Raw genomic sequence first — 16,042 nt, forward strand, 5'->3', positions numbered from 1 at the left:
TTAAAACCTCAAAATTCCCTTTCTTCTTTCCTTCCATTTTCTTTCCCACTTTCGAATGGCTTTCTCTGTTTCTTTCTTCTTTATTTATTTATTTATTTATGCTTTAGTGCTTTATTTTATATTTATATTTAAGTTAATTTAATAATTATAAAATATCTATTTAATAACAATATAATTAATACATTTGTATATATGTATCTTTGTACATTTGTACACTAATATTTCTATTCATTTGTCTTCCTTTTATTTATTTAACAAATAAAAATTTTATAATATCAATATTTAATTAATAAATATCTTTTAACTTAAAATTTAAGTAAATACATAATTATAATACAAATATATATATTCATATTATTACAAATGTCATTATCTAATTTGTTTTTCATACCAAAAATCTTGTAATTTTAATTATTTATCTAATAAATATCTTTAACTTATTAATAATAAATAATAAATATCTACTTAATAAATAATACTTTTATTACAATTGTATTATACATATTATTAGACATGTATCATCTCATTATCCTACATTTATCAACTTATTAATTTATTCACTAATATAATATCAATTAAATAATAATCATCAAGAGATATCTTTTACTTATTATTTAAAAAATATACAAATATATTACAAGTGTATTTTCTTATAGTTTACACATATATTTAATTATAACCATACAATTGGCATGTTTTGGTTTATTTACTTATTTAAGTTATAAATTAATAATACTATAAATTAATATATATAATTAAAACAAAAATCTTACATTTTAATGCATATATGCCGCCTCATTTCATATAAATGGCTTAATTGTCATTTTAGCCCTTTTACTTTCTTTTAATCTATAATTAAACTTTCACTCTTTATTCAATTTAATCCTTTTTTCTAATTACTTTAAATTAAGCTAAATTCAGTAAATAAAATCTAATTAAACACAAAATCTAATTAAACACACTATTAAACTCATAATTACTCCTAATGATTATTTACTAACTCGGTTTACTAAGACGGAGGCCCGATAATGTACTTTTCCGATGTCCACAGATTTTGGATCGTTATATATTGTTACTGAAAATGTTGTAAAACCGTTAAATATGAGATGTCATCTAATCGTTAATGGGATTTGATCTTCAAGATTAATTATTTTTAGGTACATATTACTTCAATTTTTGGAGTGCAACAAAACTTATTGATTGTCATGTATATTTGTAAAATGAACTAAAAAAATAAGCATATTTGTAAATGAAACAGTGTCTTCTAAGATTGAAAACAAAATCATGGGAAGTTATGATTTCACATCAAAATAAATTGTTTGATACACTTGGGAATACATGATTTGCCCATCTAGTTGAATCCAAAGATGTATAAACCTTTCTATACATTTACAATATTTAAAAGGTTAAAAAAATGGTAATGTATAACATTAACAATGGTCTATAGCAGGTAAATATAGAATAGTAAGTTTGTTGTATTTGATGAAGCAATGAATTTGAATGGATTATACTTATATCTAATAAACAAACAAACCCCCACACCATCCATCCATCCATCCTATAATATAAGCTCTTTAAAAATTAGCTGAAAAAAAAATACCTTTTGGGTTAGTTCCTTTTGGATCAACACAACTCAAGATCCTTTGTGTTTCATCTTCTCAACCATGTGACGTTTCTTTTCGCCGAGTTTTTCCCCCATTTTCTTCCTAAAATCACGCAATTTTGCCCTCCTCCCCAGCTTCGGCCCCCAATCATTGTCATCAATGTCCTCGGTCGGCGTTTCTAACTCTTTCAAAGACCTGCTATAGAATGCGGGGTATGAAGTCTCAGCTCTATTCTGTTGCCCTGATTCATGTAGTTCATCAGATGGATAAGGAACTCCTAGATCTTGCAATGACCTCCAACTTCCACAAGGAGAAAGCGTGGGGCACGAGCTTGATGATAGTCTACCTGAAGATTCCATTGATCCTCCCTGAAGCAAATCCTTGCTTTCTAGATCATAATGTGAGTCTCTCTCTCTCCCACTATTTTCATTTGCTCTCGATTCAGTAACATGAGGACCTGGAGCTTCACGCGGTGTTTTAATATCAGAAGATGATGACGAGTCATGATTGAGCCATATATATGGGGCAACATTTCTAGGGATCCAATCATCTTTTTCTGCCATCATCCATGGAATGTATGCACTTTCACAGTTTGGAAGCACCATAGTTTCCCGTATAGCAGCCTACACAGATGATGGAGGCATAAGCCAAAACTCACTAGTCAGCTTTCATGGGATTAGTGCTGAATCCAGCAATATAACTTATGCTTGTGGCTAACAGATATTATGTTCACTATAGCTTGAAAAAGTCGTGACTGGCTTTGTAAGATGATGCATGCAAGTCATCAAAATAATCTATACAAATAATTGAAAGGGCAAGTTTGCCCCCAAAATATGCATAACAATAACTATACCATCTTCAATCTCAATATCCAAAATAATATATGAAAAATATTTCACGTTTAAAAAAATGGACTAGCAGTTCCAAAAAGATATGATATTATGGTAAAAGTACCATAAAGGCCCCTATATTAGAAGTCAGATTGCATTTTACCCTCATTTACTTAAAAAATGGGCAAATTAGTCTCTATACATCATATCAAAGGGCAAACTAGTTCTTTCTGTTAAAAGTTTTATCCATTTCTATTATTAAAAACTGACGCTAACAAAATAATCATATAGTTACACATGTCGTGCCATGTGTACCTCATTCTGACATACAATGACCAATTCTTAATAGTAGAAATTAATGAAACTTTTAATAGAGTGGCCAGTTTACTTTTTGATAAAATGTACAGAATAACTAGACAATTACACATGACGTGCCATGTGTACCTCATTCTGACGTTCAAGGACCAATTCTTAATAGTAGAAATGAATGAGATTTTTAATAAAATTACCAAGTTGCTTTTTGATAAAATGTATAAAATAACCAAACAGTTGCACATGGCATGCCAAGTGTACCTCATTCTGACATGGATTTTTAATAGAATGACCAATTTGTTTTTTGATATAATATACAGAGACTAATTTGCCCATCTTTTGAGTAGATAAGACAAAATGCAATTTGAATTTGACTCTTAGTACAAGGACATTCATGTACTTTTAGCAAAATAAGATATGTAGTAAACACTAAAAAATGGCATTGTGGTAAAACAAAGTACTCCAAGAACTTCCTATTTGCTTAACTAACTGCATATCTTCTAAAAAGATAAATAGTTGGATAAATTTCAGCAATGAAGTAACAAAAGTTTTCTCTTAAAACACTAGGGAACATAAGGTGTGTTAGTCAAACAGTCTGATCATAAGCCTTTTTCTTTTCTCTGCATGGGAGGGGTGGAAAACAAATCTATTTATACTAATGTCTACTGCTTAAATGAGATCAACATAATGGAAAAAAGAAACTATAAAAGTAAATAAAATTACAGTAATAAATAGAAAATTTTAAAAAGAAAAATACACGTGTAAACTTTATTAAGCAAACTAAAGGAATAAAAATGAGATAATAAGATATATGTTTGTCTTAAAGCAATATGTCACTATGTAAATATTAAGTTCATACCTTAAATCGGTTGATCAAGAATAAAGCAATGTGTCCATTAGTAATCTTGTGATCCCCGATAGAAGACTCCAGGACAAACTCTATATCAGGCATTGATGTGAAGCCAAACCATAACTGATCAGAAGGAGGTGGCCTTATATATAAACGCAGTGTTCCTCGAAGGGATGCAACCCGTACTGACAAAGTCAAAGGCACCTCCAATATGAAATATCTATTAGTTTAGGCACCAAAACACACGCACACATACACACATATTTCTTTACAGTAACAAATACTATTGACTAATGTTAGTAGCGACATACTAAAAAGCATGCTCAATTCATTATAACATAATGAAACATCCATATAGCAGCAGTTTATTGCTTACGTTAACCTGTGATAGAGTTCATATACGAAAACCAGCTAAGTTTTGTTAAGAACATAATGGCATGACAAATCACCATGTTAATAATATCTGAACTATCCACTTGAGATCAAGGGGCTGAACCACAGGTCTCAACAACAACAAATTAATCATATTTTTACTTCAGCAAATATTTTGCCTACTTTCTAACATACATGATCTGAGGTTTAAAGACAAAAATTAAAAAAATCCCACCAAAATTCAAGAATCATTGTCCTATTGTAAGGAGTATTTGGTTAAAAATCATATCATTTGATGGTTTACTCATCTTCTTTCTTGTATATTTTATGATTTTCTGCTGGCTAATAGCCCCACTAGTCAGATTCAGAATCTTAATTTTCAAGCATTGCAAGAAATCAGCCTTCATTGCCATTGATCAGAAACCCCAGAAGTGCAAACTTCCACACAAAAGTGCTATTGCCCTTAAATTACCATTCACAACCACCTAACTGCCCCATGGCTGCTTCAAATTTGCTCATACTTTTTAAACCATTCCATTCATAAACGCCTGTTTCCTACAAAATCAGGTAGAACTAATCGCTCTCATGACTCCTAAAATCTAATCCAGTAGCAAATATACTAACTGCGGCCAGAAATAATTTCAGCCAGCCTGCCCTCCAAATACAAGAACCTGTATGATCTATCTAACATTATAATAGTCATTACTTATGTTTCTCGATCAAACTGAACTAAAAAAACCTGTCACATGTTTACTTTCTATTGGTAAAAGATTTTAAACTTTGACCCATTTTTATTTCATATTTGAAGATGAAAAAGAAAATATGAAGAATATTTCTATAAATTCTGAATGATCTAGTTTCACACACATATTTTTATAAGTTTTGATTAATTAAAATATTTAATATGATATATGTTAAAGTTAAAAAAAATATGATACAAGCAAAGCCAGCATGTGACCATTACAAGAAGTTATTTTAGACCTTTCCACCACATTATGTATGGATACAATCAATCAAATTAGTAAATGTCAATTTTTCTCTGAGACAACCATTTTAAAAGTAGTACCATCAAATAAAAGATGAACTCCATCTTCAAATGAGGAACTTTAAGGGTTCACCCAAGCCCTTAAAGGTTATTTTATCTTTTATTTGCTTGTTAGTTTGTTTTTTCTGCAGCCAGAATAACACTACTATGCAATATAAGTTGCATGAACACTCAGCAATAACAAAATATCTGTCTATACTATTTTGCCAAGCATCAACAGACGTAGCAAAACCTTGACAAAACATCTAAAACACCAGAGGAACACCAAAACGTGAACAATCCTCAAGATTCACAGTCAAAGGGAATGGGTGGCTAGCTGCATTCTTGAGTTAGCGCCAGTTCTGAACCCAAAAAGGTTTTTTATTTTTTTCAAATGATTGTGTGAGAGAAAAATAATTGCGATTTAGAGGCTTTTCTTCAACTATAAGTATGACATGGGGAAAAAAAACTGACATCCGTTACTTGATTGATTGGACCTATTTGTGATATGGACAGAGGGATTATTTTGATTCCCTTTCAACATTGATAAAGCAGCAAGTCCATCTTCTCCAACATCAACTCCTTCAACTCCATATTCTCTAGCAGCTGCTGCATCTTCTTCCATTCCAACTATCACATAAACTTCCACCTACCATGTCACCTCTAATTTGATTCTCAACTGAGTGGAACATCGGTCGAGACCAAATATTATATTGTTGTATACTATTCTCCCTCTTTCATTTGTTCCTCTTTAAATTTTTGCGACTTCACCGTTTATCCATATTGTGTCTGGAATAACATTCATTTTAAATTTCTTAATTTATTGGGAAGTATGAAATACATATCCAGACATTTTAGGGCAAATCCATGTCAAACATAAATATGATATAGCTGTGTCTGAACTTCATAACATGCAACTAAAAGCTTTCTATCAATGCTATTCAGGAACGAGCCAGCTTAAGAGATACTTCAGGTAACATCTATTAAAGATATTCAATTTGCAGGCTACCAGACCACTATATCTGTGGGTAAAATATTTTCTTCTGCAATTAAAATGCTACCATCATCAAGGATGTGAGTTGCACCTGAATTACTTCTCTTATCACATCTAACAGAACATAAATGAATCTCAACATTTTCATTTTTGTGGGATTCCTTTCTCTAAAGAAACATTTGCTAACAAAATAATATTCAAATTTCTTATTTTATGTTCAATAAGATAGTATTCAGATGCAGAAATGATAGATTATCTTATTCTATATTCAACTGAGAACTAGAATAAGGGTTCCCTCTAGATTCTTAAATACCAAGTTTAAAGAACTTTGACTGGCAGATATAAAGTTCCCTTATTCAATTTGCAAGAACTATCTATTTTTCAGTGAAATTCTGCATAGATACTTTCATAACCATTGAATGCCATTTTTATGCATTTGTTTAAGCTGAAACACCTATATGTACAAAGAGATACACACACCTGTGAGACCTGTTTGGCTACGTTATTCACGGCAGACTTCCATCGAGACATCAATGTACCCTTAGAGCCTTTTACACTATCTGAAACTCAATGAAAGTAAATCAAAAGATGAAAATAGCACATTTATCCTAGACAAATTAACAGAAGGGAAAAAAAAGAAAAGTATAGAATCGATTTAGAATTTATAATTAGATGAAATATGTTTAGCTACAGAAAAGGGTGCATTTGAAAGAAAAGCATCACCTTTGAATAATAAAAAAAAAAAAAGAGGGAAACAAAGTGAAATGTTGAACTTGTTGAGGTGGAAAAATCAAGTGTGGAAAGAGGTGTAAAAGAAGCCCAAAAATCGTGATGCATGCATTCCTCTCCAAACTACTGTAATCATAGATCTACTAAATTAGATGGGTTAGAAGATAAAGGAAACTAACTAATAAAATTTAGTATAATTTTACAAATACATCCCTAAACTTCAATGAAAAACAAGGATATAAAATTGTATTATTTTAAAGTCATCTGATTTCTTTCCTTGGCTGAAATACAAAAAAAACAAAGATAATCTCCAGTTTAGGCTAAGAACCACTTCATTTCTATCCCATTATTTCTTTCTTTACGTCTTTTTCCATGTCAGACTGGGGGATAGTGAATAAAGTCAAAGTACCAGCCATAACTGCTCCTTGAGCTATATTTGGAATCAAACAGAACCACAAGATTCAATATAGTTTTAGGCAACTGCAATGGAGCCATAGAAGCAGATTTCAGAAAGACACATGATGGAGATGCAAAGTAGAATTTAGGGATTAACTTACATGAGATTTTGCTTGTTACTAGGTTGTATTTATGACCTTAATTCTAATATTCTATACATCTAGGATTGTATTTGTTACTTCACATTAAATTTATGGATTGGTATTTTAGTTTGGTTCTCCTTATTCTACTAGGTTTTTGTTTTAAGTCAAGCTTGTCAATTTTCTATTTGATATTAAAGTATCTTAAGATCTACTAAGAATAAGGGTTCTAGTTCTTTTAGCATTAGGCTGGGTAGGAGACAGTTCAAATAGTTCTCTTTCTTTGGGAAGACAGATTATTTTGAGCCTTTTTTCAGCATCATGATACTGTGAGTTGTGCGATACAATCAATGTTAGGTGACTCCTAAGGAACCCAGCATATGATGCTTAGGTTCTTATTCCATTTTATTGTTTGTCTGATACAATTAAAGAACTGTAGATTTGAAGCTTATGAGTCGTTTCTTTTCTTTATCCATTTTTTACTGTTTTTTTTTAGTATTACTAAGTATAATTCAACAATAAACATGCGCCCCGTCCTATCAAATCCTACCAAAGTTGTCCTACATTACTCTCCTCTCACCTTTGAATTGAAGCATGAAATCTTTCCAAGGGAAAATTCCTCAAATCAATCAGTTATGGCTAAATCCCTTTGAATGATTCCTTCATGGTTTACTGAATCTGAAATGACAAAGCCGACCACTAGGCTAGCTACTGTGGGTTACCTTATAAGTAGATATCAAGAAACCAAGAGAATAAGCATCTCATACACATAGTCTTCCTACCTGTTTCTCTCCATAAAACGCCCTATACCAAGAGGGGAATCATTAATGGCATGCTAGAAAGAGAGGACAACTCCAGGAAAGAGATTTGGAGTCAACAAGGCCTTCCAACTAGGAATATTTTCAAGTTGTGATGTTCCAGTAGACGGTTTCAGTTTTGATCTTTGCCAATTTGTGTCCAAGAACTTTAAATATAAATGGGACTCCATTTTTTTGACAATTACTTCATAATTGAACAATTAACAAACCTTATGCAAGTGTCATGCAGATCTTCTGAGCCATGCTGATTGGGAAATGCATAAAAGTTCAGTATCATTATTATACTAACCAATTTTAGGGTCGACCATATCCTCTTTTGGAAGATTCAAATGCTTTCCAAAATGCTCAAATCCTTCAAGAAGGTCCGAAGACATATCCTCAACAGAATTTGATTCTGAAGTTGTATCCACTATGCCTTTCTGAAAATCTTGGTCACGAACTTCAAGTCTTGTTTCAACACGTAACAGAGCTCCACCAGAATATTCCATATCAACCTCAAATGCCGACACCTCATTCATGTCATTGCCAAGAAGCCTCATCGCATGGATATAAGGTGGGAGATTCCCAATGTCTATGTTGGTACAAACGACTTCACCTATGTAATTAGGGGTCCTCATATTGGACAATGTTCTCTGTTAATCATAAAAATAACCACAAGTATCATCAATTTACATTGAAATACTTTCCAAAAGAACTAATTACAGAAAAAAGTAAATGTCAAAATGACCATTGAACATCTAAATCAAAACATCAATGCAGTAAAAGTACACACAAGAGAAATGTAATCTTCATCGATGACCAAAATACTGGCCAAAGCATTTGCCATCCCAGGTAATGTACTAATAAAAGAAGAGGTTGAGTCAAGAAACTCAGAATACATACCTTTAGAAACAAAATAGGTTTTCTTTTTGCCTTTTTTGGCCGAAAAATGAACCAAATAGTTGAAGCAAATTTTTTATTGGTAATAAACAATGTCAATATAACTATACCTAGCAGCAGAAAATATGTTCCATTTTATACTTAAGAAGGGTGGACTGAAATGAGCAGAGTAGACGTACTCAAAAAATGCAACTAATAAACCAAAAAAAACATGATGAGGCAATATCATGCACAAGAAAGAAAGAAAACGAAAAAAAGAGAAGAAAAGAAAAACATCTAACTTTGGTGACTGTCCGACCTGAATCCGTTGTTGAAGGGAACTTTTCAAGTCTGCACTGCCTTTGATATCAAAAAAGATTCGAGAAATTAACAAGTTCCAGCAAAGTATTCCTTCATCGTAATTAAGCCTGTCTAGTTCAGAATCAGCATCAGAAATAACAGAAGCACAACTTTGACTTGCTGAACGAGGAAAACCTTGTGGCAATGTAAATGGTATATTTTCTTCAGTTGAACTGTTAGACGTCTTGCCTGACACTGAATCTTGAAATTGGTGTTGTTTCTCAAAGGACTTTCTCTCTTCACGGATGGATTGATTACCCGAATTTCCCTTTTTTTCTGAACCAGATTTTGAACTCTTTCTTGACAGTCTTTTCCAAAACAATTTAACTTTTGATATTCCATCAGACTTGCTTCCCTTCTCTATTGGCTCAGCACTGAAACCTAAGGAGGGCTTCATAAATGAGGAATATCCAGCGTTTAGCAATGCCATATAAGCTTGGAAGTCCACATTCAACTTGGTGAACCAGTTCAGCTTTTCATTGTCCTCACATGAAGCAAGACGAAGACCTTTGCACCATGACTCCTTTTCCCAGGCAGTATCTAGATATAGGTAAATGATTTTACTTGCATTGTAAATTACTTTAGTCTTGCTCTCAACTTTTATTGGATATCTCTTGGCCCTGTGAAATCATTAATACAAAGCAAAGAAATGAAGCTAAGTCAAATGTTTTGAAAGCATATAACTAGATCAATGTATTAAGCTATATCAAATTATGTTACATGGACTTCAGTATCAGTATCTGAAATTGGTATGTGTCCGTGTCCGACTTGTCTTTTGTTTAAAATTTTGGACTTGCGGGGCAAAAAATCCAAAATTATATACAGCTACTTGAAATGTCTTATAACAATGTCTCAAATAAAGATATATAATGCAATCCTTATATAAACAAACATGTCTATTTATACATTCCTTCATATGATTTCATTTAAAATATTTTTATACCGTTGTATTCATATTCAAATACAATGGTTTTTTTTTTTTTTTTTTAAATTCATTATTTTTGCCAGAAGTACTAATTCTTTAATAGCCATAACTTCAACTTGGACCCCAGTATCAGCTGGTACAAATTGTATGTTCCATCAAACAATTTTCCATTTTATCTCTAATTACTACCCAACTTTAGTTCAAACAATCAAGAAAACTAATGATGACATTCAAGAGAAGTTAAATATTCAAGACACAAAGATTACAAATGGAAAAGTTGAAAGAGGACAAGAGCATTGATATCTGAATCAAACTACAGAAACGGTGGACCAAACTCTGTCATCCTCCTCCTCGAATTGGAGGAGTACAAAGGCCATGTCAACTTTTGTGATGGAGATTTGGAAAAATATTCAATATCCAATACTACCTATGGAAAGTAAGAAACGAGTAAAGCAACCATTATCAAAAAGTGTAACAGAAGTATCAAATCAGAACGGTATGGCATGATATGAAGGTAGCAAAGCAAGTCTGGCATCTATAATCTTCAAATGAAAATGATGTTATGTAAATTTCAGGGAACGGGGGAAAATTATCACTGATGTTGACATAGAAAGTTTAGTTTTGTCATGAATTCGTTTGAAATAAGAAAAGTGTTGATATAATAAATACATGGACATTGACAATACCATTTCCTTGAGGGTAAACTAGTAGCAGAAACAGCCTGAATGATGCAGCCCTTGAGGGGAATAATTGTGCAAGAAGAATCAGAATTGGCCAAAGTCAGATAACCATCTTGGATTTTAGCATGTCTTCGAGCAGGAGAAACCTCCACCGTCTCCCTTTTTCTCTTCTGCTCCTTCGTTGGAATTTTCCCTGGTTCAAGAACCCAAACAATCCCCTAAGGCAGGATAAAAATGAATTTAAAATCCCAAAAAAAACTCCAAAAAAACAAAATTATAACAACAACAACATCAACAATAATGATTTAAGCAATAAAGGGGATGCATACACACCTGCAAGTTGCAAATGGAATCAAAGGAATCTTGGGGATTACGAACTGCTGCATCTGCTGCATGAGTTTCTTTTTTGATCCTTTGTTTAATCTTACGATTCAATAGATTCAACACAAACAACACTACCAACAGTTCAAAACTCAGAATTGCACAAATCCCCGCAACAAACCCAACGAGGAACCAACTCAACATCCTTTCTCGATCCTATTTATCTAATGTTTAATTCCATTTGTGTCTATTTTATTCCTTTTTTTTTTTCTTTTTGAGAAAATAAACAAACAAACTATTCCTTAAAACTTTTTTGAGAAAAAAATTAAGAAAAAAAATAGTAAATTCTAAAGGAAATTGTCTTTCTATACTTCATTCTCCTTAAACTATTCCTTCTTCTTTTCCTTGCTCTTCCGGAATTAATGCGCCATTGCACTCTATTCAATTTTTTTTAAATAAATTGGAAAAAAGCTTGACCAAGCGTTGTCAGTTATGAACCAGGATTCATTCCATGTATTGTGAAAAAAAAAACACTATATTTATGAGAAAATAAAATAACTGGAAATTCTAATACACGCATGCAGATAATAAAATACCCATAATAAAATTAAAATATAAATGCGGATTGAGCCTTAATTTAGTTGTTATTATTACCGGTCCAGGAAGGCACGAGTACGAACGTGCTGAAATGAGTTTATCTTCTCAGAGTTGAGATAAGTCAATCGATAATTTTAAGCATGGTATCAATTTAAAAATTATCAAATACTTTCACAGCTGAATTAGATTTTCAAAAAATTAAAATATCATATCATATTAAAATAAAATTTTGATTTAATAATAAAATTAATGTTTTATTTATGCTAAATAACACAGTTCAAATTCAATAAATAAATTAGTACTCGATAAACTCGTGACACTAATTTAGAAGCTTAAATAATAGCATAAAATTTTCAAAATCCTTATAACACAAACTATTTTTAATAAAAATTTGTATTGTTAGTATTGTTCGTTTTATTATTTTATATTTATATTTTTGTATTTTATATATTTGATCAGTTAATTGTCGTTGGAAGGAGTTGTATCTGTTGAAGGCAGTTAGTATAATATTAGATCTGTTGATGGCGGCCCTGAAATTTAAGAAAATTTCGGTAAAATGTTAAGCTATAAGTTTAAATAATCTTAAAATTGAGATTATACAAAAATTTAAGCTCGTTAAAATATGAGTTGAGTTAGAATTTGAATATTCAAAGCTCGAACTTATTTTAACTCGTTTTCTAAGTTTACAATATATTTTATTACGCTTTTGTATATATTAGGTAATTTATAACATAAAAAATATTAAATTTATACTAATATGTAATACTATATTGTAAACATTAAAAAGATGGTATGCCTATATAAAATTTTAATAAATGAAAAAATATATAAATTTATTAAATATTAAATTAAAAATAATATAATTTTTTAATTTTAAAAATTAATATAGGTATACTTAAAATGAGCTATGTTTAACTATTTACAAATATTGACGAGATTAAGGTAATATTTAGATCCATTTTTCAAGTTGGGTTAAGTTTAAGTTAGCTTAAATTATATCATATTTAAGTCTCGACTCGAGCTTAACCTAACCCATGAGCACTTCTAATTATCATATTGAAGTCCGACCTAAACATTCCTTTACAAATTGAAATTTATTAATTTAAAGATGATTTTACCTTTTATATAAAAATTTTAAAATATATAACACATAATAAATTTCGATATGATAATTTTAATTTTTTAATAAGATTTCGATACTCATTTTTAAAACAAAAAGAAATCATTAAATCCTAAAATATAAATATTAAACCCTTAAAATGAATAATCCATTTTTCTGTTTTGATATTTAATTTTTTACTTCAAATTGGTACCTAAAATATACCTCCACTCAAACAAAAATTTTGGCAGTAAATTAAAAAGCACCACATGACATCTTTATATAAAAAATAAATATTTCTTACACATTAAAAACATATAAAATGAAAATAAATACATGAAATATTTTAAAATATAAATAAAATCTAGACAAGAAAAATAAATTATAAAAATAGTTATAAAAATAAAATTACAAAAATTTTATGATAATTGAAAAAAAGTTGAAATTAATAATATTATTTAAAAATAGTTAAAATTTATTTAAATTTTTTAAATAATATAAGAATAATAGAAATTTTTTAATATTATTTCTAATATTTTGAATATTTCTACAATTTTACAATTTTTAATAAAATTTAAATACTTTTTACATTTTATTAATTTTACAAAATTATTTAAATATTTTATTTTTAAAAACTTTTAATATATTAACAAATTTTAAAATACTTAAAATTTTTTTAAAATACTATTATTAATTTTAACTAATATTTTAATTATTTTATTTTTGATTTTTTATCAATTATATTTATATTTTTAATTTGTATATATTTAATAAAAGAAATTACTATTTAAAGTCTGTAAAAATTGATTAAAATATAATAGAAGCACACCAAATTAAGAAATTTGTGTACTTTAGATAATAATTTGAGGAAAAAATTTTAGTATCAAAATGAATAAATGGATAAACTTTAACCATCGAATCATGAATTAAATATTCAGTAATTTATAGTTCTAATTGTCAAATTGATATTGTTTTAGGTATTTATATTTTAGGGTTTAATTTTTTTAAATGTTAATTAAATTTTATAATTTATTATTGATTACTAATCTTTACTGTCTATATTTGAATTAATTTTTATATATAGATACTCAAGATTAATAATTAATAATTAATTAAAATTATAATTAATTATAATTAAGATTTAAAACAAACAATAAAACTATTAAATTTTAGAATATAATATTAATTCGATAATATTTATTTAATTTATAAAAATTAAAATTTATAATTAATTCAAAAAATAAAAATGTATTTAAAATATTTATTTAAATATTAAATTAAATTTTAATAAATTTAATAAATTAAAACCCTTTTTATATATAAGAATTTGAACATGTTATAAATAAAAGATAGTGATAATGGATTTATTTTATTTTAAAAATTAAATATATATTATTCTATTTTAGCAATATTAAATGTTAAAATTTTAAAAATAAAAGTTAAATTAAAAAACTTCTTCCAATTCTAAAATGTACGAAAATAAAAAGTATAAAAATTCATTAATATAAACTTTTAAATATTTTTAACAATTTTATTCAACATTTAAAATTATTTAATTTATAAAATTACCATATCTCTTTTCTTTTTCTTTTTTCATTTTCACCACACAAATAATTTCTTCTTCTCCTCCTTTTAATTTGAACTTATTGATTTGGAATGGGACAAAAATATCAAATTTTAAACTTTTGAAAATCAAAATATTTGTTTTTTTAGTATAAAAATTTTAAGAATTCCGAAAGAGGCGGCCAGACCCCCAAAAACTCTTGTACCAGTATTCGACATGGTGATGCCAGCTACACATTGCGTACGGGACACGGCGGTCATAGTGACGGAGAAGACGACAGGTAGTGGTAGAGCCTGGAACTTTTGGAACTGGCGAACAGGAACCGCAAGAAGAAAATTAAAAACATATTAAATTTTCAGGCGATTTGGAGCGGCGGAGGAACTTTTTTTTTTTGTGTATGAAATCGCAAAATTTGAACATAAATCTAGGGTTTTCCAGCCTTTTTTTATGTAAATATACCTGGATAAATGAAAAGCCGAGATGGAAAGGGAAGATTTGACAACCTTTGTTCAAAAACCATCGCCGGCGATGATGAACAACATTAGATCGTTGGGTTTGGTTCTAGACTCAGGGTTATGGTGAGATAGAGAGAAATGAGAGAGAAATTTTTTAAAAAAAATACATATTTTAAACACCAAACACTGCGCATAGCAAAGTAAAGGGAAATTAAGAGAAGTGTTTAAGTTTTTATTTTTAAAATTCGAGTATCAAATTTCAAGCAACGATTCGATAATTGATACTATAGATTAGTATTCGTTAATAAGTAAAAAAATATACATTTAAATGAAATTGATTTCATTGATTAGAGATCGAAGAAGAAAATTATTTGAATTTTAATTAATAGATTCACGACGTTTAAAGTTGTTTCATGAAAAATTTAGTGATTTAAATGAAAACTTTTAAATAATTCAATAACCATTTTATAACTTTTTGAAGTTGAGTGACCAAAACCTAATTTTGTTGATAGTTTAGTGATACTGCATGTAGTTTATTTTTTTTTTTTGTTGGATTCAAATTTTATAAGGATAATGACAAGATTTGCCCTTAACTTTAATAAATTTGTCAACATGATACTTGCACTTTTAATTTGTTCGTTTTGGCACATATACTTTTTTCATCTTATCTTTTGATATTCTGAATTGATGTTGTTATATATATCTCCTAGTATCGCTAAAAGAGTGACATATGTCAGTCCACTTGTCTTAATTTACATATAATTGATAAAAAAATATTAACATTGGTAAGAAAAGGTATTAAACCTCATAATGAGACACGTAATTGTTCAATCAACGATGATGTATTACCGATTATTCACATTAATAAACTATTAATATTTCAAGGAAACTTAACAATTGTACACTTTTGGCCAATCATGATTGGCTATAATAATTACATACGAGAGCTTAAAAAAGCAAAATTTTTTACTTTTTAAGTACTCATTAATTTAAAAAATAACTAAAATAAAATTTAGTAAAAATAAAAAATCAAAATTCAATTCGAAAATCAGAATTTCCATAATTAAAAATATTAATAATGTTAAAAATTAAACTTAAATTATAAATAAAAAGT

The 16,042-nt window shown here is 29.0% G+C and overlaps 1 protein-coding gene and 1 long non-coding RNA gene across 2 annotated transcripts; both read right to left on the minus strand.

The window, feature by feature from the left end:
- Window positions 1-1,262: 1,262 nt before the first annotated feature.
- On the minus strand, window positions 1,263-11,909 carry LOC108484175 (uncharacterized). Its single transcript, XM_017787868.2, has 7 exons — window positions 11,226-11,909; window positions 10,899-11,110; window positions 9,247-9,907; window positions 8,359-8,701; window positions 6,467-6,546; window positions 3,606-3,800; window positions 1,263-2,227 (listed from the first exon to the last, which is right to left on the minus strand). The coding sequence occupies exons 1-7, from the start codon at window positions 11,415-11,417 to the stop codon at window positions 1,634-1,636; spliced, it is 2,277 nt and encodes a 758-aa protein (XP_017643357.1). The 5' UTR covers window positions 11,418-11,909; the 3' UTR covers window positions 1,263-1,633.
- A 2,529-nt stretch (window positions 11,910-14,438) lies between these two features.
- On the minus strand, window positions 14,439-15,131 carry LOC128294150 (uncharacterized). The gene is made up of 2 exons (XR_008284418.1): window positions 14,933-15,131; window positions 14,439-14,781 (listed from the first exon to the last, which is right to left on the minus strand). It is a non-coding gene; the product is annotated as an uncharacterized LOC128294150 (long non-coding RNA).
- Window positions 15,132-16,042: the final 911 nt, after the last annotated feature.

The sequence above is a fragment of the Gossypium arboreum genome, chromosome 6 (genome assembly GCF_025698485.1).
Source record: "Gossypium arboreum isolate Shixiya-1 chromosome 6, ASM2569848v2, whole genome shotgun sequence".
Taxonomy (NCBI): Eukaryota; Viridiplantae; Streptophyta; class Magnoliopsida; order Malvales; family Malvaceae; genus Gossypium; species Gossypium arboreum.